At 36.8% G+C, this 26271-nt stretch overlaps 1 protein-coding gene across 1 annotated transcript in view; it reads left to right on the top strand.

Moving 5' to 3' along the window:
- Positions 1-626: 626 nt before the first annotated feature.
- Positions 627-26271, top strand: part of LOC137396172 (tubulin polyglutamylase TTLL5-like) — a 31780-nt gene continuing 6135 nt past the window's right edge. Inside the window, exons 1-23 of the mRNA XM_068082321.1 lie at positions 627-723; positions 816-941; positions 3299-3422; positions 3539-3621; positions 3871-4041; positions 4837-4903; positions 5005-5087; positions 5372-5441; positions 5673-5862; positions 7025-7116; positions 8105-8212; positions 10525-10668; positions 12190-12278; positions 13766-13849; positions 17485-17804; positions 18657-18711; positions 20905-21022; positions 21552-21924; positions 22004-22121; positions 23265-23381; positions 24149-24285; positions 24526-24701; positions 25769-25990. Of these exons, the coding sequence (XP_067938422.1) occupies positions 712-723; positions 816-941; positions 3299-3422; positions 3539-3621; positions 3871-4041; positions 4837-4903; positions 5005-5087; positions 5372-5441; positions 5673-5862; positions 7025-7116; positions 8105-8212; positions 10525-10668; positions 12190-12278; positions 13766-13849; positions 17485-17804; positions 18657-18711; positions 20905-21022; positions 21552-21924; positions 22004-22121; positions 23265-23381; positions 24149-24285; positions 24526-24701; positions 25769-25990 (3079 nt within the window). The 5' untranslated portion in view covers positions 627-711. The remainder of the gene's footprint in view (positions 724-815; positions 942-3298; positions 3423-3538; positions 3622-3870; positions 4042-4836; positions 4904-5004; positions 5088-5371; positions 5442-5672; positions 5863-7024; positions 7117-8104; positions 8213-10524; positions 10669-12189; positions 12279-13765; positions 13850-17484; positions 17805-18656; positions 18712-20904; positions 21023-21551; positions 21925-22003; positions 22122-23264; positions 23382-24148; positions 24286-24525; positions 24702-25768; positions 25991-26271) is intronic.

The raw sequence follows: 26271 nt of genomic DNA, 5'->3' as shown, positions 1-26271 counted from the left end.
CGAATAACCGAGACATCAGTCTGTTGTCTATAATGTTTGCAACTCATCGCACCTTCACTCTTGTGTAGCTTAAATATGATAATATATCTTAAATTTATGTGGTAGTCTAACATTGATGTATCTTCTTCGCTCTAGTTGTGTCAGGCTGTTATAATTGATTTTATTTATGCCAGATGTTATTCCCGTAAGACGTGAAGCGTTTTAAGGATTAGCATATCATGCCATAGAGCTTCATGGAACAAAGGATATACTAAAGTATGAAATAAATTCATAGTTTAATTACATTTTGAATGCCACTAAGTTATTTTCTTTTATGCTAAAATCTGCACTAATGTTATATATCCTCTGTTTATTGCGTGCGAGCAATCCCTGATGTTTTACTGCAAGGCTGGGCTAGACCATTGTTGTATAATCAATAGTCTTGGCATGTCTGATTTTAGTATCAAGAGATTGGTGAGCTATCTGCAACTGGAGGCATGCCCAGTTATAGAAAACAATTTTAGGTCCAACATCTATCACTACCTTTTTTGGCCGTTTTTAGGAATTGAACACTGACCCTGTTGTTTGCACGCCAGTCACCCTAGACCACTAGCCCACAGCTCTCACTGTTTATTATCATATTGTAGAAGCAAAGTATATAATAAGTGGCTCACAAGCCTAGAGACTCACAGACCTAGAAACTCGCAGACCTAGAGACTCACAGACCTAGAGATGGAGCGTAAGGTGAGTTCACTGCATTTCAGTGCATGTAGATCCTGTACAATAAAGCTTACTTGTACAGTAGCCTTGTTTACAAATTATGTGCCTTGTTACAGGAGAGTGTGGAGGAGCCCCAAACTGTTTTAGACCTCATGTCTCACAACACAACAAACACTTCAGAAGAGGAGCAGGATGACCTGGCCTCTATATCAACAGCTGACACTGTTGATGTCAAATCTAAGGTGAACCTTTCTACAACTTTGTAAATTTGCTTAAATTATCTTTCATTGGGATACTAATATTAGGAAAGTATATAATATTATTAGTATTAATAATATTATATTAATACTAATAATTAAAGAATATTATAATATTTTTTCCTAATAATATTAGGAAAGAAAATATTATTAATATTCAGCCCGTGTGAATTCACTCTTTGAAAGACCTTTTTAAAATCCTTTGATTTTCTTGTAAATTCGTATTATCACAACTGATTATCGGTTTCAGTAATTATGATAGAATTTCTGCGACTATTTGATGGCTAAAATTTATGCTCAATAGGCCGTACGCTTGTGTAAACTGTACACACATGCAAGCTGTACACGTGGCTAAAAGTTCCTATTGTGAAAAATACATACACCATTCAAAATCGTAATGCACAAAAGTTTTGCTCTACTAAAAAATTGGTTGACACAAATATCGACTAGTTCAGCATTGCAGAAGAAGATATTAGGTCAGAAGACACTGTGGAAGGTATTGAACAGCCAGAAGAAGCTGAAATGTATTAAAATACGGTACGCTGGTCACTCTTGAAGCTATACGATCGGTAGCAAAAGGGTTATAACGATACATCACTTTCTCTGATATCTCATTCAGCTACCAAATATTCCAAACATTAAGATTTTCATCAAAAGTGATCAACTCTGCTCTGAACAATTGAGATAACTTGATGGAAGCTTGAATGTAAGTCTCTTTTGCAGTCAGCTTAGGCGACCTTGATTTTCCATGGTTGCGGCATAGCATTGACGTATCATAGCAGATCTCCATTCAAGTTGATTGCTATCGTCTATGTCGTCTGTTGAGAATTTGTATCGCTCTGCCTTCATTTTCAATTCCTTTCAACTACATGATTATAGCAGAGTCTAGGCCTTCCTTGATTTCACTTACCATCACAGAGTTGGCAGCGTAATAGTTGATGTGGCAGTTAGTCTTGTTGCATTCTGTGTACATGACTCAACCATCTCAGACTTTTTCAGTCATTGATGGTAGGCCTGTTTTAAGTCTCTATGTTTGTCATCTTATCTTGCCATTTGATGTTTATGATCTCCCTCATGCGTTTCATCATCACAGCATGTCTCAGCACCATATAAGAGAGCTGACATAACCTGGGCCTTATGTCTGTCAGTTATATAATTGAAGTGGCTGCCAGCTTTCTGCTATTCCGTAGCCAATGGCCAGCTAGCAATCAAATATTGACATCTTCATATGTTGGACCTATTAACTACCAGATCCTTTACCTATTTGTAATTGGTCATTTGATCTCGTTGATGCTTATGATAGGGCGGTTTCTCTCTCCTTTATTGACAGGAATGCTTATGTAGACTATCATTTATAATGACTGTTGTGTCTTTGTCTCCATCGGTTACAGCGTACCTTCAGCGGTTTCAGTTTCTCCCTGTAACATCTAGTGAACTGTCTGCTTACACCGCGTTTATGAGGATGATGAATTTCAAGTTCTTCTTTTTGACATACTTGCATGGAGCCAACACTCCATGTTTGCATGGAGTGTTTTATTTACTCTAAAATTCCTTTATAGATTTTAGAGTAAATAAATTTTAGAGTTAATAAGTTTCGTTTATTAACTGAAAAATTAGTCACTGTCTGGAGTCATCAGGAAATGCTCCATTTTGTTATTTAAAGAAATACTAATATCACAAAAGCATCTAATGCGCATAGTATTCAATAAACCACTACTAACTTCATCTCGGTCTCTGTTTGTTCAGCTTTCTGTGTTGCCTGTTGATAAACTTTATCAGTATAGAATTCTATTGATAGCACATTCAAAACTTTAATCAAGTGATGATGAAACCAAGAAAGATTCACACTAGAACAACAGGTTTTTAAAAATCGATCTACCTTTACCATTATTTTATACTGTTTCAGGTCAAAAAACAATCGAATACAACGTACCATCACAATGGAACAGTCTCCCAATAGACTTACACAAAATCCCTGCATTTACTAGTTTTAGAGTTAATGTTAAAAGCCATTTGTTAAACCTAGATTAATCCAGACCTGCTGTTTGAGTTTGCCAATTCCTGTAGGCCCAGTGCCTCGACTAGCTGCAGTGCTACTGTCCATGTTGACCTCATCATGCCTTGGGAATTAGGAACTAAGCCTTTATTTATTTTGTTTAACTTAATCAATATTATAACTATATCTTTATTTTGCTTAATGTTATATTTCTATTAATTGATGAAATAAAATACACACATTGCAATGGTACACCAAGCCATATTTTATGTGACTCTTCCTGTTCCAAGATGCAAGCTTTCAAACGCTGAATCTTAGAAATGACGTCCAAATGAATATCTTGTAGTCGACATCAAAGGTCAAGGTCAACAAGATGGTGCAGTGGTCAGGCTACAACAGGAAGCAAGCAGTTCTTTTATTTAGGGCTGATGGAATAATTAAAAAGTCAGCGGAGCATCGAGCCCTAGGAGGTAAGATACAGCAGCTATTCTAGTTGGTTCTGGGGCTATCTTTGTCTTAGCGCAGGCTGCGCTATAGGAGTGACGCAACAGGAAGATAGATTTATTACCCTAGTATCTATTTGTAGACAGATACCACATGTCATTTAAGATGTACAAGACTGAATGCAAACTTGTACGAAACACACTTACTACTCACGGATTTCATGAGGTACGTCTCCATTCCCATTAAATAGACAAGTTTGAATTTGAAGTTTATCTTGGAATTAAACAATCACTAATAGTTTTTATAGTTTGCATAAACTTTATTAATTCAAAGTATAAAGATAGTTTTTGTCAATTCAATCTTTATTCTAGATTTCTTTTTTTTTATAATATTTTTTTTATCATTGTTGTTATTATTCATGGAGGTCGTCTCTCATATGCCAGTGTGACTAGAGTACTTGTTTGTACACTTCAGGCCCACCCAAACAGCAATGAGTTTAGTCTCCTATGGACAGGCTCACACCTAAAGCCGTATGTCCTGCGCTCCATGACAGAGCACCAAAAGGTTAACCACTTTCCCCGGTCGTATGAAATCACCAGAAAAGACAGGCTCTATAGAAACGTGCAGCGCATGCAACAAATTAAGGTTATTTACTCCTGCCTATTACTGCATATCTTCTTTCCTACTGTTTTTGACATTTCATGTATTTACTATATGATTTATGTGTCACACACATGTCAAATGCATCTCACATATGTCAAATGCATGTCACACACGGGTCAAATGCATTCTACACTCATGTCAAATGCATTTCACACACATGTCAAATGCATCCCACACACATGTCAAATGCGTTCCATACACATGTCAAATGCATGTCACACACATTTCAAATGCATGTCACAAATGTTAAATGTGTGACATATTACTTGCCTGGCATAAACATTTTAAATATTTGTTTGCATTTGCATTTTAAATGTCATTGGCTTGCCCATGTACGTCAGTTGCATGCCGCCTGTCACATATTTCAAATGCATGCTCCTTCCCTTGTCTGTCACATTTATGTCAAATAAGTGGGTCTAACTTATGTCACGGCCCTGTTACACAGATGACAAATACATGTCACTTTCTTGTCATATGAAAGTTAAATGTGTGTCACTTGTACATTTAAATCTTTCACGGATGTTCTTTTGTTTCTTTTCTTAATCATAACCATTTCCTGTGTCTCACTCGCTTCTACTTATAACTAGTAGTCTTGTTATCAAGCTGTCACTCTTCACTGTTTATTTTTGGTATATAATATAGGTCAAGGCCATTCTATGCTCCAGCTGGTCATAGTAAACTATCATATGTATTATATCTTACAAAATTGTCTCCGTATTGCTCACTTTTTACGTTCAAATATTCTGTCTTATCGTGATGTCATTGAATTTTTTGCAGGGTTTCAAGCACTTTGACTTTGTTCCTCTGAGCTTTGTCTGTCCGGGAGAGTTTCAGGACTTCTGTAGTAAGTCTTCCCTTTCTCAAACTTCTCTTGTCTTCATCGTGTGAAGCTGCTTGTCTCCTACCTTGTTTTTTCTCTTTGTAAATCATGTTTCATACATTTAGGTGCCTTCTTAAGGGAGAAAGGTACATGGATAGTCAAACCTATTGCCTCCTCTCGTGGGAGAGGGATCTTCCTCATCAATCATGTGAGTTGCCTTCTCTCATATCTACAGTCAAATCTATGAACATGCAGTGCAACTCTTCGTTCTCATGTGTTGGTATGTCATGTGTCCTTTTGGACTAGTATGTCATGTGACCTTCTGTACTAGTATGTCATGTGACCTTCTGTACTAGTATGTCATGCGACCTTCTGTACTAGTATGGCATGTGACCTTCTGTACTAGTATGTCATGTGACCTGTACTAGTATATCATGTGGTCTTGACCTTCTATACTAGTATGTCATGTGACTTTTAAACATTTTATTGTAGCCTGACCAGCTGCCACTCGACGAGACGTACGTCGTTTGCAGATATTTATCCAAACCACTCCTTGTCGATGGTAAGAAGGTTTCTAGGTCACCCTAATACTCTCTTATTTAAAAAGTGTCTGATATTACTTTGTCATGCGGTTAGTTACAACATCCTGCCTTTTTCAAACACTAACAGGTGAACTGTGTATGCGTGCTTTTTGCATATGTCAAATCTGAGAATATAAGTGCTTGATCATAGCACCTGCTGACATACATGTATGTCAAATCTAGTTTAATCATGTTCATGGTGTCATTGTCAGGCTTCAAGTTTGATTTGCGTATATATGTGGCTGTCACATCATACGACCCGCTGGTCGTCTACCTGTACGAGGAAGGTCTCAGCAGGTTTGCTACGGTCAGGTACGACCAGAAGGTGACAAGAAACATCAAAAACCACTGCATGCACCTGACCAACTACAGCGTGAACAAGAAAAGTGGAGATTTTGTGCAGTAAGTACACAGTATATAGTAAATACATAGCAGACATTAATTACATAACATATGTAAGTACACGATATATAGTAAATACATAGCAGACATTAATTACATAACAGATAGTAAGTACACAGTATGTAGTAAATACATAGCAGACAGTAAGTACCATAACATATGTAAGTACCATAACATATGTAAGTACTCAGTATATAGTAAATACATAGCATACAGTAAGTACATAATATATGTAAGTACACAGTATATAGTGAATACATAGCAGACATTAATTACATAACATATGTAAGTACACAGTGTATAGTAAATACATACAGACATTAATTACATAACATATGTAAGTACACAGTATATAGTAAATGCATAGCAGACAGTAAGTACATAATATATGTAAGTACACAGTATATGATAAATAAATAGCATATAGTAAGTACATGGAAGATAGTAAGTACACAAAATATATAGTAGCTACATAACCGATATAATTATATACAAGTATGTAGTGGATAGTCAATACATAACAGATAATAATTACATTACACACACCTGTTACATTTTTGGTATCTCTCTCTTGAGTTTGGCATGTGTGATGTTGCTGGTCTTGTCTTGTTTTTTGTGCTGTTTCTCGAGCTGCTTTTAGGCTCTCTATGCAGTTCACTTGCCATGATGTTTGTGTGGCAGTTGTTATGTTGGTATATTCATCACACTACTGACATGTCTGTCTGTCACACTACTGACATGTGTGTCTGTCACACTACTGACATGTGTGTCTGTCACACTACTGACATACGCGTCTGTTACACTACTGACAGGTCTGTCTGTCACACTACTGACATGTCTGTCTGTCACACTACTGACATGTATGTCTGTCACACTACTGACATGTATGTCTGTCACACTACTGACATGTCTGTCACACTACTGACATGTGTGTCTGTCACCCTACTAACATGTGTGTCTGTCACCCTACTGACATGTCTGTCTGTCACACTACTGACATGTCTGTCTGTCACACTACTGACATGTCTGTCTGTCACACTACTGACATATGTGTCTGTCACACTACTGACATGTGTGTCTGTCACACTACTGACATGTCTGTCTGTCACACTACTTACATGTCTGTCTGTCACACTACTGACATGTCTGTCTGTCATTCTAGAAATGAAGATCCTGAAATAGAAGACTACGGTAATAAATGGTCGTTGGGGGCTCTACTAAGGTGTCTGCGGGCAGAAGGTCACGACACAACAGGTGAGTAAGAGGCTCGACTAACACATTAGAAGTAATGCTACTGAAATCTCTCTAGTACCCTTAGCTATTTCGGCTTCTCAAAGTGAGATGCTTGTCCATTTGGTTATGAGACTACAGTTATATGAACAATAAAATACATGTAAATTGCCTAATTTTTTCTAGGATTTTCCCAAACTCACCACGTTGGACCTTCAAAAAGAAAAAACCTTATTTTTTAATTTAAAGATTGTACAGTACCTGTAGTATTATTAGTTTGTATCAACTTTTTTCATTATCATTTTCACTGGGTTTAGCTTTGTCATAATTAGTCATTTTACGCTAAGGGAGCGCACACCTTCAATGTCAATTTAAATCGACTTTTTGTCACTTTTTCTAACCAAAAAAGTCTATGCTGCAACGAAACAAAATAAAAAATATTGTATGCATCTAAAATAAAGTAAAACACAAATATATCTTTACTATTATGTCTGTCCGTTTGTCCGAAACTAGAGGTTAGGATATAACATCATTTTTAACGAGACTCCAACTCATGATATTCAGTTAGGTAGGCTGACACTCTAACACTTGCACCAGCCAACTGCCTTTAGGTACTCCTGAATATTTGTGCGCATGTGTATTCTCCGTGCTTTATCGGCACACCTGGCGATCTCTCACAACACATTAGACTGCAAAGGTACCAGTAGATATAATAGAGGTACTCATAGAGGTACTCATATATGTTGTTTTCTCTTTCAAGTCCTGCAATAAAGAAAGCGATATTTTAAGGCGATTGAGATTCTCTGTTGTTCAAATCGAATTCGAGAACTTGCATCGACTTGACACTTTACTTTATATGGAATTCTTTACGTAGTAAGAAGCGAAAACTTTACATTAATTCCTGAAGTTATCCGGAATTTACGTCAGAGGAGCTTCTGCTGTATATTTATATGTATTGTCTGCTACCTGTTTGCTACCTGTCTGTTACCTGTCTATCGCCTGTTTGCTGCAGCCATCATGATGAGAATAGAGGATGCTGTCATCAAGACCTTGATATCTGTTGAGACACCCATTGCAACAGCCTGTAAAATGTTCATGCCTCATCGGGGCAACTGTTTTGGTGAGTTCACTTACAGAAGCGGGTGAATCGTTCCTATAAGTTAAATAACGATTCTCTGTATGTGTTTCTCTTCATAAAGTTTCCTAACAGCAAAGGCTGATGTAACAATCAATAACCATGAATATGAGCAGTTGAACAATAAGACAATGTCTATTGGGACTGTTTCACTCATTCACTAACTCTGGTGTCATAAGATCACTCGTCTCCTTTGAAAATTGTATTTCATGATAACCCATGTTTGATTCGACGCTCTTCACATGTATTGTAACAGCCTGTTGATGCTCACAGCGAGCTACATTCAATTCTATTTGTCTATGATGATATTAGTGTCTATGATGATATTAGTGTCTATGATGATATTAGTGTCTATGATGATATTAGTGTCTATGATGATATTAGTGTCTATGATGATATTAGTGTCTATGATGATATTAGTGTCTATGATGATATTAGTGTCTATGATGATATTAGTGTCTATGATGATATTAGTGTCTATGATGATATTAGTGTCTATGATGATATTAGTGTCTATGATGATATTAGTGTCTATGATGATATTAGTGTCTATGATGATATTAGTGTCTATGATGATATTAGTGTCTATGATGATATTAGTGTCTATGATGATATTAGTGTCTATGATGATATTAGTGTCTATGATGATATTAGTGTCTATGATGATATTAGTGTCTATGATGATATTAGTGTCTATGATGATATTAGTGTCTATGATGATATTAGTGTCTATGATGATATTAGTGTCTATGATGATATTAGTGTCTATGATGATATTAGTGTCTATGATGATATTAGTGTCTATGATGATATTAGTGTCTATGATGATATTAGTGTCTATGATGATATTAGTGTCTATGATGATATTAGTGTCTATGATGATATTAGTGTCTATGATGATATTAGTGTCTATGATGATATTAGTGTCTATGATGATATTAGTGTCTATGATGATATTAGTGTCTATGATGATATTAGTGTCTATGATGATATTAGTGTCTATGATGTTATTAGTGTCTATGATGATATTAGTGTCTATGATGATATTAGTGTCTATGATGATATTAGTGTCTATGATGATATTAGTGTCTATGATGATATTAGTGTCTATGATGATATTAGTGTCTATGATGATATTAGTGTCTATGATGATATTAGTGTCTATGATGATATTAGTGTCTATGATGATATTAGTGTCTATGATGATATTAGTGTCTATGATGATATTAGTGTCTATGATGTTATTAGTGTCTATGATGATATTAGTGTCTATGATGATATTAGTGTCTATGATGATATTAGTGTCTATGATGATATTAGTGTCTATGATGATATTAGTGTCTATGATGATATTAGTGTCTATGATGATATTAGTGTCTATGATGATATTAGTGTCTATGATGATATTAGTGTCTATGATGATATTAGTGTCTATGATGATATTAGTGTCTATGATGATATTAGTGTCTATGATGATATTAGTGTCTATGATGATATTAGTGTCTATGATGATATTAGTGTCTATGATGTTATTAGTGTCTATGATGATATTAGTGTCTATGATGATATTAGTGTCTATGATGATATTAGTGTCTATGATGATATTAGTGTCTATGATGATATTAGTGTCTATGATGATATTAGTGTCTATGATGATATTAGTGTCTATGATGATATTAGTGTCTATGATGTTATTAGTGTCTATGATGATATTAGTGTCTATGATGATATTAGTGTCTATGATGATATTAGTGTCTATGATGATATTAGTGTCTATGATGATATTAGTGTCTATGATGATATTAGTGTCTATGATGATATTAGTGTCTATGATGATATTAGTGTCTATGATGATATTAGTGTCTATGATGATATTAGTGTCTATGATGATATTAGTGTCTATGATGATATTAGTGTCTATGATGATATTAGTGTCTATGATGATATTAGTGTCTATGATGATATTAGTGTCTATGATGATATTAGTGTCTATGATGTTATTAGTGTCTATGATGATATTAGTGTCTATGATGATATTAGTGTCTATGATGATATTAGTGTCTATGATGATATTAGTGTCTATGATGATATTAGTGTCTATGATGATATTAGTGTCTATGATGATATTAGTGTCTATGATGATATTAGTGTCTATGATGTTATTAGTGTCTATGATGATATTAGTGTCTATGATGATATTAGTGTCTATGATGATATTAGTGTCTATGATGATATTAGTGTCTATGATGATATTAGTGTCTATGATGATATTAGTGTCATGTGCACTAATATTGCAGAGCTATATGGGTTTGATGTGTTGCTGGACTCAGCTCTGAGGCCGTGGGTTTTAGAAGTGAATCTCTCGCCATCACTCGCCTGCGATTCGCCGATAGACCTCAAAATAAAATCTCATCTCGTAGCAGATCTATTCAGTCTTACTGGTTAGTTTACTTACCTCTTCACATGTTAGTTTACTTACCTCTTCATATGTTAGTTTACTTACCTCTTCGTATGTTAGTTTACTTACCTCTTTCTATCTTAGTGTACTCACCTCTTTATATGTTAGTTTACTTACCTCTTCATATCTTAGTTTACTTACCTCTTTATATGTTAGTTTACTTACCTCTTCATATGTTAGTTTACTCACTTCTTCATATGTTAGTTTACTTACCTCTCCATATGTTAGTTTACTTACCTCTTCATATGTTAGTTTACTTACCTCTTCATATGTTAGTTTACTTACCTATTCATATGTTAGTTTACTTACCTCTCCATATGTTAGTTTACTTACCTCTTCACATGTTAGTTTACTTACCTCTTCATATGTTAGTTTACTTACCTCTTCGTATGTTAGTTTACTTACCTCTTTCTATCTTAGTGTACTCACCTCTTTATATGTTAGTTTACTTACCTCTTCATATCTTAGTTTACTTACCTCTTTATATGTTAGTTTACTTACCTCTTCATATGTTAGTTTACTTACCTCTTCATATGTTAGCTTACTTACCTCTTCATATGTTAGTTTACTTACCTCTTCATATGTTAGTTTACTTACCTCTTCATATGTTAGCTTACTTACCTCTTCATATATTAGCTTACTTACCTTTTCATATGTTAGTTTACTTACCTCTTCATATGTTAGTTTACTCACTTCTTCATATGTTAGTTTACTTACCTCTCCATATGTTAGTTTACTTACCTCTTCATATGTTAGTTTACTTACCTCTTCATATGTTAGTTTACTTACCTATTCATATGTTAGTTTACTTACCTCTCCATATGTTAGTTTACTTACCTCTTCACATGTTAGTTTACTTACCTCTTCATATGTTAGTTTACTTACCTCTTCATATGTTAGTTTACTTACCTCTTCGTATGTTAGTTTACTTACCTCTTCATATGTTAGTTTACTTACCTATTCATATGTTAGTTTACTTACCTCTTCATATGTTAGTTTACTTACCTCTTCATATGTTAGTTTACTTACCTTTTCGTATGTTAGTTTACTTACCTCTTCATATGTTAGTTTACTTACCTTTTCATATGTTAGTTTACTTACCTTTTCGTATGTTAGTTTACTTACCTCTTCATATGTTAGTTTACTTACCTCTTCATATGTTAGTTTACTTACCTTTTCATATGTTAGTTTACTTACCTTTTCGTATGTTAGTTTACTTACCTCTTCATATGTTAGTTTACTTACCTCTTCATATGTTAGTTTACTTACCTTTTCATATGTTAGTTTACTTACCTTTTCGTATGTTAGTTTACTTACCTCTTCATATGTTAGTTTACTTACCTCTTCATATGTTAGTTTACTTACCTTTTCATATGTTAGTTTACTTACCTTTTCGTATGTTAGTTTACTTACCTCTTCATATGTTAGTTTACTTACCTCTTCATATGTTAGTTTACTTACCTAGACTTACTGTTATCAAAACTTTGTTTGTTGTTTAATCCAGGTTTTGTGCTTCATGACCCGATGCTCAGAACTCCATCACAGGCCAAGCGAAACCAGGAAGTGGCATCCAAAAATCCAATTAGGCAGCAGGTTGGTTTTGCAGCAAAAATAATATCCCTCTCTTAAAAGCTCATCTGTATTTCATCAAATTCATCACCATGAACATTCCTCACACATATCTATTTTTCTCTTCGTCATTCGATTTCATTGTCAGGACGAAGTTACTAACAATTCTGTCCCCGCTACCTCTCAAAACCCTCAGCCACCTCCTAACATATCACCATCTAGTCAGACACCTGCTACCACTCATCAACCTAATACACCGCCTACTCATTCACCCGCTGTGACATGTCAGTCTGCTCTTCCAACTACCTCTACTGACACCGGCCCACAGATAACCAGCCTCTATGATACAGTTTCATCTACTCCTTCATCTAAAGCGCCAGCTAGGGCACTGACTCCCCTCCCTATCATAAGCAAGTCGGTATCGTTCGCTCAGAAACGACTGGCTAGCATACTTGGAAGGAAGGAGAGGAAACAGCAAACACGCCCACTTTGCTCAGGCGATACGGTAAATCTCAGTCTACGGAGTCCATTTGTTGGCTTCAACTGTACTAGGTACAGCTCCTTCGGTCTGTGCTCACTGTTCTTACAGATGAACTTACACCGAATTTCACTCCACGTGGAGTTGTCTTTTCACTTTCATCAAACTTTATGCAAAGATATTTGTATACCTCTATGGAACACTTTACACTAGCTTAATGATGAACTTGCACAAAATCCTAGTAGATTTGATCAGAAAGTGTCATTATTTTTCTAGCCTTTTTTATATATTTGTATTTTATTGTATGATTCGCGATTGTCTTTGATATTTGTGCTAATCTGACTGCCAGGATGATTCAATATTAGAATTGACAAAAATTTATTGCGACTAAAACGCTAAAAATAATGTGCCGAAATGTTGTCATTAGTTTTTCGGTTGCCTGTCTCTCTCATTATTGCTATTTGTAGTGGTGTTAAGGTCGCATCATTACGCGTCTCTATTCTGTCGGTCTCTTTGTCGAAATGCAACTATAGACTTCATAATCTCACTTTTGTTTAAATCTGAGCATTCTAACGGCCATCCAGTTTTGTCGATTTTGATCTTGAAACATCCTGGCAATCCGATGAACTCAAACATCAAAAACAATTGCAAATGATAGAAAAATACCGATACTTTCTGATAAAATATATTGAAGTTCTGTGTAAGCATCTTTAAACTGCTCGTGATAAATCAGATGTAGTGTAGAATCTTCCATAGAGGTATACGGGTCTCTTCGCATAGAGTTCTATGTTGGGTAAACAGACAACTCTTGATTAATTGCTTTTAAAGAAGTCTAAATGTTTAGAGAAGCAAGTCTATGTTATGACTGGCGGAGTTTGCTGGTGATGGCCTGTGTTCTCTATCCTTAAAGGATATGTATTCTCATACAACAAATATACTAAATGCTGTTTATTTTATGTGTATCTGAGGCCAGTCTGAGGCCAGTCCATAGTCATGCAGCTCAACACTCATTACTTGAATTTTCATTTCTTAGAAAATACGACCTGGTTCTGGCGCATCTAGTGCGTCAGGCAATAGCTTCTCTCTGATGTCACGCGCGCATTCGGCTGGAACGAGGGTAAGAACTCAGCCTGCAGTGTGTGCGCTTAGCTAGTAAACCATCACGCTTTTGCTGAGAGGGTTGGGTAGTTGCACTCGTACCTTACATCGTGAATTCCTTAGGCTACCTCCTGTTACCTTTAGGCTAACGTGTTCCAGCAAATATTTACAGCTATTCTTGAGTAACTTTGGTTAATCATTAGGAATTTCCGACGTCGTACTGTAGAGGGAATTTCCAACTTTGTACAATGCTGTGGGGCACGATAAAATGGAGTCCGCCCTATGTGTCACCAATGGCAAATTTCCTAAAACTTTAATCTAATATGTAGATGCAATGATATTGTTTGTCCCTCATTCTGTCCATTTCGTCCAGCATGGACAAAAGTTGTAATCAATTACATAGCTATAATACATTTACATAACAGTACCCAAGGATAACGATCATTTCTTAGAAACTAAGTCTATTATTAGGGATCTTCTACTAGCAGCTGTTCCACACTGAAATGTTAACTAGGAGCAATGTAGTAGCTAAACACTCCTGCATTGCTAATCGCATCTCAAGTGTTAATTCACAATCAATGTGCACTGCAAGTATTTATCTAACAGTAGTGTCTAAACTTGGCTAATAATAGTGTCTAAACTTGTTTAATAATAATGTCTAGATTTGTCTAATAATAGTGTCAAAACTTGTTTAATAATAGTGTCTAGACTTGGCTAATAATAGTGTCTAAACTTGTCTAATAATAGTGTTTAAACTTGTCTAATAATAGTGTCTAAACTTGTCTAATAATAGTGTCTAAACTTTTCTAATAATAGTGTCTAGATTTGTCTAATAATAGTGTCTAAACTTTTCTAATAATAGTGTCTAGACTTGTATAATAATAGTGTCTAAACTTGTCTAATAATAGTGTCTAGATTTGTCTAATAATAGTGTCTAAACTTGTCTAATAATAGTGTCTAGACTTGTCTAATAATAGTGTCTAGACTGGTCTAATAATAGTGTCTAAACTTGTCTAATAATAGCATCTAGATTTGTCTAATAATAGTATCTAGATTTGTCTAATAATAGGGTCTAAACTTGTCTAATAATAGTGTCTAGATTTGTCTAATAATAGTGTCTAAACTTGTCTAATAATAGGGTCTAGACTTGTCTAATAATAGTGTCTAGACTTGTCTAATAATAGTGTTTAAACTTGTCTAATAATAGTGTCTAGATTTGTCTAATAATAGTGTCTAAACTTGTCTAATAATAGTGTCTAGACTTCTCTAATAATAGTATCTAGATTTGTCTAATAATAGTGTCTAAACTTGTCTAATAATAGTGTCTAGATTTGTCTAATAATAGTGTCTAAACTTATCTAATAACAGTGTCTAGACTTGTCTAATAATAGTGTCTAGACTTGTCTAATAATAGTGTCTAAACTTGTCTAATAATAGTATCTAGATTTGTCTAATAATAGTGTCTAAACTTGTCTAATATTAGTGTCTAGACTTGTCTAATAATAGTGTCTAAACTTGTCTAATTATAGTGTCTAGACTTGTCTAATAATAGTGTCTAGACTTGTCTAATAATAGTATCTAGACTGGTCTAATAATAGTGTCTAAACTTGTCTAATAATAGCATCTAGATTTGTCTAATAATAGTATCTAGATTTGTCTAATAATAGGGTCTAAACTTGTCTAATAATAGTGTCTAGATTTGTCTAATAATAGTGTTTAAACTTGTCTAATAATAGTGTCTAGATTTGTCTAATAATAGTGTCTAAACTTGTCTAATAATAATGTCTAGACTTCTCTAATAATAGTATCTAGATTTGTCTAATAATAGTGTCTAAACTTGTCTAATAATAGTGTCTAGATTTGTCTAATAATAGTGTCTAAACTTATCTAATAATAGTGTCTAGACTTGTCTAATAATAGTGTCTAGACTTGTCTAATAATAGTGTCTAAACTTGTCTAATAATAGTATCTAGATTTGTCTAATAATAGTGTCTAAACTTGTCTAATATTAGTGTCTAGACTTGTCTAATAATAGTGTCTAAACTTGTCTAATTATAGTGTCTAGACTTGTCTAATAATAGTGTCTAGACTGGTCTAATAATAGTGTCTAGATTTGTCTAATAATAGTGTCTAGATTTGTCTAATAATAGGATTTAGATTTGTCTACTAATAGTGTCTAGATTTGTCTAATAATAGTGTCTAGACTTGTTTAACAATAGTGGCTAGACGGGCCTAGCAGTTATGTAATAATATATGTCTACAAATATGGAATTGAACATTTGCTGTTCAGTAGAGATCATACTAGCCTGTCTTGACAAATTGTTGTTTTTGCGGAGTTGTCGAGCGGACGAGCAACACAACAGCTTGTCACAAGAAGTACTGCACCTGATGCATCAGCTACACTGAAAGGGAGTTGTTCTCTTCCATCTATGCGGCTTGGTTGCGATGTTATTGCGGTCGCTCCATTGGTAATCATAACGGATTTCGCGCAAACATTTATGTAGAAAAAATAAGATTGCTATGTTTAACCAAAACCAGTCTCTGTTGTAAACTTTAGCAGAACTTAAGAATAAAATAAATTAAAAATAAAATTCATAAGAACAAATAGTTAGTTAATCTTTATTGAAATAATATTAATATAAAATAAGAACAAATAAAACTGACTGATACAAAAATAGAAATAAAACTGACTGAGCGCTAAAAAAATTTCTACTAAAGTTTACAAGAGAGACCGGTCTTTGGTTAAGCGTTGTAATCTTATTTTTTCTACATAAATTTTTGCGCGAAATCCGTTACGATTACCAATGGAGTGACCGCCATAACATCGTAACCAAGCCGCATAGACGGAAGAGAACAACTTCCTTTCAGTGCAGCTGATGCACCAGGTGCAGTACGTCTTGTGACAAGCTGTTGTGTTGCTCGCTCGAAGGGGGGACAACTCCGCAAAAAACAACAGTTTGTCAAGACAGGCTAAGATCATACCTCCTTTTTAGACCTAACACCCGACTGCAGTGAACCGTGAATGGTCAGCGCTTTTGTGTTCACATTTGCTGGTATTACTACTGCAATAGTCTTTTCCCGAGGTTACCACAGTGTAAATATACTTTCCTGTTGGTTTCTTACACATGCTGGTGCGCACCGTGTACTCTACTCCCTTTCTTTTCTCAAGGTTGTCGGCGCTTTGGTGAACGCTAAAGATTACCTCGAGGCAAGAACTGCTTTGGTTTCTTGACTAGCCCGCATTTTGTGTTAGTTTATCTGAGAACTGTGGCTATGTTGTACTGGTTATTATTTTGTAGCGCTTCATGATATTTTGTCGGGGTTATTTATTTGCTCAAAGTTGTCAGTTTGCTTTAGACAGCACCTGTTGACAGTTGACAGCACGTATTCTACAGAGTGTCACACATAAGCCTGTCGAATCTAAGCACCGGCATGCATACTCTATCTTTATGGTCACCAGAAGCTAAATAGATGTAATCTCTCTATCAGCTTGTCTAGTTTCTGATGTAGGTCTTGGAGTCTACTTGTGACATGTCATAATTGTCTCCTCATGCTTTATTCATAACTAGCATAGTGTCCACGTGCATATTACGCTGTATCTAAATCATTTGTGATTTTTGAATCAAAATGCTTGAGAAGTCTTTTTTCTTTTAGAAGCAAATCAGGCCTGGCTCTGGTAGACTCAGATGTTCAACTGCGGGTTCAGCCAACAAGCAAACAGGAGTTGATGGTATAACCCCTCTTTCTCAAGAGGAAGCTAAGATTGTTCGAAAGGTTAAGGAGGAGCACGCAAGGAGGGGCGGGTGGGTGAGAATATTTCCAACGCCCGAGTCATGGGACTTGTACAGCCAGTTTCTCCAGTATCCGTCGACTAACAATCAAATGCTGCACCAGCGGCTATTCCCTGACAGATACACACAGTATTCGAACAGCAAAGGCAACATAAGCAACCCGTCTACCGCCAATAAACTCAGGTAAACCTCATCACTATTCCTTTTAAAGCCGGTTAAGCAGTGTTCCTCGAGAGGGTGAGATAGAAGGATAGATTGAGGCTAAAATTGGAAAGGTTGAACAAGTTGTGTTGTGAGTAGCATTACAACGGTAGCATTTGGTAAGATCTGTGAAGGAGAGGTAGGCTGGCTAGGAATGTAAGAAGGCTGAGTATCAATTGTTTGGATAGGGAGTAAATGGCCTTTTATGGGAGGGTGATAGGCACTAGCTATTGGGAGTCTTAAACAGACACGCACTTAAGCTCAGTGTTAATAGAGCAGATTTAGCTCCAATAGAGTGCTGTTAATTTATTCCAGACATCAGAGCAACTAAACGGGCACCTCCTATACATCTGCTATTCAAATTAAAGTTTGTTGTAAGTCACGTTGTGTAGAACAAAGCATTTTATAATTTATTAATAGAAAATCCTTTTACAGGTTGATGTTTTTCATTCTGCCTAAAAAGATGCACTGGATAAAAGCCTGTTATGAGTTTTAATGAGGAGTTGTCAGTCCCTCAAGCCTTGTTTGATTTGTTCAGCAGTAACTGGTTTTGTAAGGCAGCTAATCCACTGTTAATCTAATGAAAAGATTTTCTCTCTTTAGTCAGTTGATGCTGTCAGTTGAATAGATCCATATTTACTAGCTAACAATTGATTCACTACTCGCTGCCTGTCGACATCGCTGTTTCCTTTCAAACTTCAATCTATTGCTTTCCATAGTTTAAGTTGATAGGCTTTTTGTCACAGCTTTATTAGTTATGACATATAGCCCAATTAACAGGTGTAGGCAACTACCAGCAGGTTCAGTCATCTGCTGAATATATCTCTTTTTCAGACTCAACATCCACACTATGCCTAGCCAAGCCTTCATCTCAGCAGGATCGATGGAGGTGGGTGTGTTTGTAAAAGTGACCTAAAATAGGCAAGGATATAGATATATGTGGGCGTAAACATGGAGAGTACAGTGGAGCTTCGGTTTTCGAACGCTTCGGTTCTCGACCCATTCAGTTTTCGACCGATAAAATTGAGATTTGTTCGCCTAGGATCTTGAACAGAAATTCTGTTCTCAACCAAACCGGAGTGTGTGCATTAGAATTAAACGTTCGAAACGGCTCCGGAAACGGCCAGGAACATTCGGTAGCTCTTTCGCTACCGTAAGCCGATGTATTCGCTTTCGCGGTAATATAAGTACAGACCGTAAGCCGATGTATCGGCTTATCAATAGGGTTTCACTTTTCTTTTTATTTAACACATTAGCTAGACTCATCAAATTTTGGTCTCCAATGAAACAACCTTGTTGCAAATCATGTGCAACCAATAAAAAAGTTTTTTGGCTCAACAATTCTATTTCTAATTATTTTTCAAAACGGGAAAATCAGATAATTATCGTCATGGCAATAAGAAACACCCCGTTCGTTCAACGCAAATAAAGCGTCAGAAAAATGGTGAGAATGAGATTCACTAAACAATTTTATACCAATCTTGTAGAGAAATTCGTTCTGAATAAGATGCATTTATTAATAGAAATAATGTCTGTTTTTATTTTTGGGATATCGCTTAAATATTAGCGTTATATCGGTTTTTTGAAAATCCTTTTGAAAATCCAGATTAATCGTTTGGTCAGAATTTAATGTGGTAGTGTAAAAGTTAACAGAGGGAGAAGCAAGTTACGCTTTATAAAGTTTTTACAAAAAAGGAGGAACCGTCTGAGACGATGTCCCTCTACCGCAGAGGTTTGCTAGGGGACAATTCATTCAGTTGAGTTACCCTCAATTGTTTTGGAGGAGGATTTTTCTTCAAAGTTGTGAAGTAAACGTTGTTTATATTTTTTTTTTCACACGATTTCTGATGTAACTGATCTGTTGCATTTTTTGATTTTCATGATCAATTTTCTGGTATTTTGAATGTTTTAGATGTTTCAAGAGCAAAACATACGAAATGTTTACTTTCTGTTTTCTCTTTTCACTCTCATAGACAGAAAATATTTAATTAAAAATAAACACAATCTATATCTACCTGTTTTTATTTATATTATGTAGTATATAATACAGTTTATGGTGTAAATGTTAAAAAATACTTTACCAAAGTTGTTTTCTCGGCTTGGAACGGATTAAAATTCACATACATTAGGTAATTCTAATGGGAATAACTGTTTCGGATCTCGAACAACTCGATTTTTAAACAACTTTCTGGAGGGGATCATGTTCGAGAACCGAGGTTTCACTGTAGTAGTAGATACAGGCGTAATTATAGAGGTGATGTACTAGTCATGCCAGTGATGGAAGTTATGGATGTGGGCATGGCTAAGGATGTGGGTGTGGCTATGGATGTGGGTGTGGCTATGGATGTGGGTGTGGCTATGAGATATGGCTGTGACTAAAGATGCTTTCAAGATAGAGAAGAGCATCATCGTAAAAAGTAAAATCATGGACCAAGAATCATTGGAGTTGTTTTGTCTTGTAGACTGGCTATAATGCCCATCAAGTGAAAGTAATTGCAGTTTGTGTGCAGTGTCTCCTCTAAACCAACCATCCCGCTTATGCTAGTTGCACCCAGTTCACTTGTCAAGCTCTTACAGTGAGCTCTTTTGTGATAGGAGCACGTGAGAGCATAACTCTCATATGTATAACATACATTTGAAGAGTGGTTTCTCCCTCCGTCTCCTTTCCCATTATTCTCAATTATACTAGACACGCTACTTGTTAGAGTGGGAGTTGCCTCCTTCTTGCTCAGATACCTCTACGCGCAGTAAACAAGAATGCTTTGTTTTTATTATAAAAAATATAGACCTTTTTGCTATAGAAGCCTTTACCAAAGACGTCTAGCAAGTGTGGTACGCATTACTGAGAAACAATCAGAAACCAAATGCATTTTAGCTTCAACCTAATTTGGGTGCCCAAAATTTACATGAAGGCCGTTTGCAGAATTGCCCAAGTTTGAAACTTCAACCCTGCGTAAACAGAAAGTTCAATATGAAAACATCTCATGTAATATGACTAACTGTAAACCATGGGAGACCATGAGTAGCCATCTTTTCCGAAGTCATGATTACCAATCTCATTTGCCATGAACTTTACCTACAGATGGAGAAGTTTCTAACGAGTGGGATACAGAGGTCGATGCTGTATGAAAGGAAACTTGGTCAATCGATTCTCCATAAGCACAAAAAACGAGCACCTTCCAAGAAGTCTTCCGACGATGGTAAGGGAATCTCTGTGCAATCGTAGGTCTGTGGTAGTTTTATGATAACCTAGTGGTAGTTCTATGGTTATTTAGTGGTTGTTTTATGGTAACCTAGTGGTAGTTCTATGGTAATTTTATGGTAGTTCTATGGTAATCTAGTGGTAGTTCTATGGAAGTCTAATGGTAGTTATATGGTTTTCTAGTAGTAGTTCTATGGTAATCTAGTGGTAGTTTTATGGTAGTCTAGTGGTAGCTCCATCGTAACCTAGTGGTAGTTCTATGGTAGTCTAGTGGTAGTTCTATGGTTATCTAGTGGTAGTTCTATGGTAACCTAGTGGTAGTTCTATGGTAATTTAGCGGTAGTTTTATGGTAATCTAGTGGTAGTTTTATGGTAATTTAGTGGTAGTTCTATGGTAATTTATTGGTAGTTTTATGGTAGTCTAGTGGTAGTTCTATGGTGGTCTGGTGGTAGTTACATGGTTGTCTGCAGTTCAGTAACTCGCTAGAGTTATCTGGTGAATTATCTTTCTTACCATTTTTGTGTAGAGTCTGACGTTGAAAAAGAAATACCATCTCGGCTGCAGGAAACACGGCCAAGTGAAACACCTGACACATCTTGTAAAAATTCACTGCAGTCTTCAGGTGAACCAGAAACTGACGGTGTTCATAATAAAGAAGGGACAAAAATATCTCTTTCTCAAAATAAAAATGGAGCACAACTCTCAAATCAAAGTTACACACCTAGCCTTGGCAGCAAACCAATAGCAATGGTTGAGCCTGTACAGCAGCAGTCTCAAGAGGAAAAAGGCAGCCACATTGAGCGAGCTGGTGGTGATAAAGAGATGGTAGAGTCACCAGAGCTTAAAGCCAAGCCTACGTTTGATCTCATCGGGGAGCTGAAAAGGGGCTGCATACTGACGTAAGTTATTGAAAGATAATGATATATTTTTTGCTAATTTTGGATGTGCCATATCTATGTTTTTGTGTCTTGTTTATAGGAAGTCTCAGGCACGGCTAGCCTTTGCTACGTACTTGACCCGAGTACAATACCGGCTAATGTCAGAGACGGGCAAGGATGTTGGAACAGAGGATTTGGAGTTGGCTAATGAGCAGATGGTAAGACGTGATCTTCTGCAGTCTAAGTGATGGAATCATGCAACGAATTATGACTGACAGTTGAGCAATAATATTTTGCATTTCTTTTTTAATTTCTCTACCATCTGCGCCACTGCTGGTCCATCTCTGTTCATCCATAGTTTTGAACTGCTATTCTATCAAAGGCTGTAGGAGAGCATTTCATCATCATCCACAACTGCATGAGAGCGGAGAGAGAAAGAGTGGAGAAAAAGAGAGAGAGAGAGTGGAGAAAAAATAGAGAGTGAGGGGAGAGGGAGTGAAGGGAGAGTTAGTGAGAGAGAGGAGAGGAAGTGGGGAGAGACAGGAGAGAGAGAGAAAAAGAGGGAGAGAGAGAAAGTGGAGAGAGAGAGGGGGAAAGCGCCAGAGAGAGAGAGAGCCAGAGAGGGAGAGCTCCAGAGAGGGAGAGCTCCAGAGAGGGAGACAGAGGGAGAGGGCGAGCACCAGAGAGAGAGGGCGAGCACCAGAGGGAGAAAGCGAGCACCAGAGAGAGAGAGGGCGAGCACCAGAGAGAGAGAGGGCGAGCACCAGAGAGAGACAGAGAGGGCGATCACCAGAGAGAGACAGAGAGGGCGAGCACCAGAGAGGGAGAGAGGGCGAGCACCAAAGAGAGAGAGAGGGCGAGCACCAGAGAGGGAGAGAGGGCGAGCACCAGAGAGGGAGAGAGGGTGAGCACCAGAGAGGGAGAGGGGGGCAGAGGGAGTGGGGGAGAGAGAAAAAGAGCTCGAGAGAGAACGCAATCTTTCAATCATGTCTGCTTAGCATACTACAAGCATAAGCTGTGTGCATGCTGTTAAAAGCGGTTGTACAAACAATGGCTCTGTGACCTAAGGTGGACATGTCGGAGTCCAGTGGCAAGGAAACCTCGATGATTGGGGACATGCCTAGTTACAGGGAGCAAGTTAAGGTTGGATGTCATTCCTGTCACCATCAGTGGCCTTCTTAGGGAAATGAACCCTAACCTGTCAGTTGCAGGTCAGGCATTCTAGAACATTCCAGAACACCGATAAACACAGGGCTAGTGAAACAGACCGGATTGAGTTCTGTCATGTTTCCTTTTACTCGTTTATGATTGGTGCTTATGATATGATGTCATGATTGCTCATCTCTTTTCTTTGATTCTAGGATTTGGTGCTTCGCTTTTTAAAGCGGGCTGCTGTGAACCTCAGCCAACCTTTCAAGGTTGTTGTCCCTTCTCGTCGACTTCCTGTCAATGACAGACGACGAATTCTGGCAAAACAGGTAGGTCCCATGTGGCTCATTAACCCTTTTGCAGGCATAGCGACATTGTCGTTTCGCGATACTGACGCCAATGGGCAGAGCGACTATAACGTCACCACGCGAACGTTTTTTATAAATTGATTTCTGGTTAGCTTATTGCCTTTCTTTGTTTAATTTCTTTACTAATGGTAAACTTCAATTTATCGGTTTCTGTACCAAACAAAAAATTAGCCGTTTTCAAAAAACAAAACGATCGTTTTTGCCATACTAAACGAACGAAAAATCCGAAATAAAAACGTATTAAAAGAAAAGTGAGAATTTTGTTTGTAGCTTGTTTCTGCTTTTGTTTCTGCTTTCTGAATATTTTCCCAGAGTGCAACAACATTCTTTTACTGTCATGGCGTCATCTAAAGGCTATAGGCAAAGGCAAAGCTATAGAGGAATCATAATAAGCACATGATGTCAAAACTGTGGTGTAGGCAAGCAAACATTGGCCTCTGCAAGGGCAAATGCTTCCAAAATTACTACAGCTGGAGAAACACTTATATAAGAATTTGACTTATAAATGTTTATTTGTATAAATCTGTATAATAAAAACATAATAAACATATACAATATTATAAATAAAAGTGTATCAATAATTTTTTTAAAATCAAGTTTTGAAAAATTAATCTGCCCAGGGGTGCTCAAATAGCCCAAAAAACTTGCCTGCGAAAGAGTTAAAAAAGGATTTATATTTTCTGCTATTGCGGGCTATATCGCTGCAATGCGCCATCATATTGTTGTAGCTCGGTGACTTTGTGCACATCTACCGCAAGGAGACCGAGTCTCAGTATTCATCCAATAGCAGACGAGATTACTTGGCAATAGCCAATGAGCGGCGTGTTTGCCAAAGTAAGCTTGAGGAGTTTGTCGCATCAGCTGAGTAAGTATTTTTGAGGTTTCAACATAATGTACTTTATTGTCCTTCTTTTCTGCATCTTTTTTCTTTTTTGCATCCAATTCCAGTCTTTCAGGTCGTAACACCTGCAGTCCATTCTCTCAGGCTGTAACACCAGCTGTCCAGTCTCTCAGGCTGTAGTACCTGCGTCCAGTCTCTCAGGCTGTAACACCTGCTGTCCATTCTCTCAGGCGGTAACACCTTCTCTCTTTTGCTTATCTTTAGAGAAGATGAACTAGAGCAAGTCCTCACAACCTACACAAAGATCAACAAATCGGCAGCGATATTTCTTGGCAGCGGCAAGGGTGAGACAACTCCAGGAAATGCACCAAAGCCAAGTAGTAAGCAAGGTGGCTCCCAAAAAGATAACATGTATGGCATAATCGTTAATGGGATGGAGGGTAAGTCTTGACCTCCCTAACAACACGTTATAGTATTTTGTAATTTACCCTGACTGTATCGTCTCCGGAAGCATCTTTAGGAAAATCTCTTTTCTCAATAACTGTTTTGTTTTATTCTAAAAGGATTTTAGGCAGTTCACAGGCTATCCTATTTTTTATTATGGATACAACGTGTTGGGTATGTGAGATTTGTATTAATCACTTCAAGGTTTGGATCCGAAATAATTCGGAGAGTCGTTTTCCCTCATGATCTTACGCCTGAGTAAACTCGGTGTCATAGTTTTATCAGGTTTTTCCATACTAGCTGTTTGTGTAGGATTACAAGATTTCGGTGGATTCGTGTGGTACGCGTCTTCACTAAAATCCTGTTGTCTCCAGTCGATTGTACTATTAGTTCTTGAGATATCACGGGAATATACCGGAATGCTGAGTGCGTTTCTAACTGAGTGAGAAATTAAAAATGGCTGCCATCAGAACACTAGTTTCTAATGACACACTGAGGAAAATTCTTAGCAATGAAGGATCAAAACTAGGTCTATGAGCTGAGGCATAGACCTATTAACTAAAGGTCTATTAACTATAGATCTATTAACTAAAGGTCTATTAACTATAGATCTATTAATTATAGGTCTATTAACTATAGAGCTATTAACTATAGACCTATTAACTTTAGGTCTATAAGCTGAGGCATAGACCTATAGTTAATATAATAAATTTGTTAATATAGTCTCGGATAAGGAGACTTGCTTGTGTATACAAGTTTCTGCTGCAAAGTTGTTGATTATCCAACTATTGGATTAAAATGTTTTGAAGGCTAAACCTGCCAATGATAGGAAATGAAAGCTTCGATATTGTGGTAGAAGTCAACATTTATTGAAAACTCTAAAGTTAATTATTTATTATGATGTTTTTTTTGTTTGTAATTTTAGGATAGGTTTTCAATATCAACTATATATTTAAATCTAGTCTAAAGTGTATGAATTAATTTATCCATTCTGATCGGTGATCGAAAAGTGTGTGGTGCAAATTGCAATTTGACCCCAAATGCCTTGAATTTGGTTATTCAGGAACATCAACATGGAAAGATAACTCCTCCTTAAGCCAAGGTCACCAGGATGACACAAGACATGCGGAGGTCATCCCTGATGCACAGCAGCGCAGCAGAGACCCGGCAGCATCAGCTGCTGCTAAGTCTAGTTACCAGAATGCTGTCTATATCTACTCCGGGAAGATGGCAGGATCTCAGCCGAGGCAGCGGCCTTCCTCGGCTGTCTCTTCCATGAGGACCCGTGAGTCGATAGCCTAACCTGAGTATTAGTGTTAGGTGTTATCAGTTACTAGTACGCTGACAGTCACTCACGTGGGAGTTAATCACGTGTAATAACTATGTGTACAAATATTCCAACATATGGAAAGGTAGAATGGTGCAATGGTTAGCATGCTTGGCTGGTCTGAAAATCTGAGTTAATTCCTGTGGGGGTCAGATAAATGGATACGACTCTTATCATAGTAAAGACAAGCTTGATTTACTCATACTCCTTGGATAAAGAAGCCATTTAAAAAATTTTTT

Source organism: Watersipora subatra, chromosome 5 (assembly GCF_963576615.1).
Source record: "Watersipora subatra chromosome 5, tzWatSuba1.1, whole genome shotgun sequence".
NCBI lineage: Eukaryota > Metazoa > Bryozoa > Gymnolaemata > Cheilostomatida > Watersiporidae > Watersipora > Watersipora subatra.
This window is presented reverse-complemented; position numbering and strand designations above follow the sequence as displayed.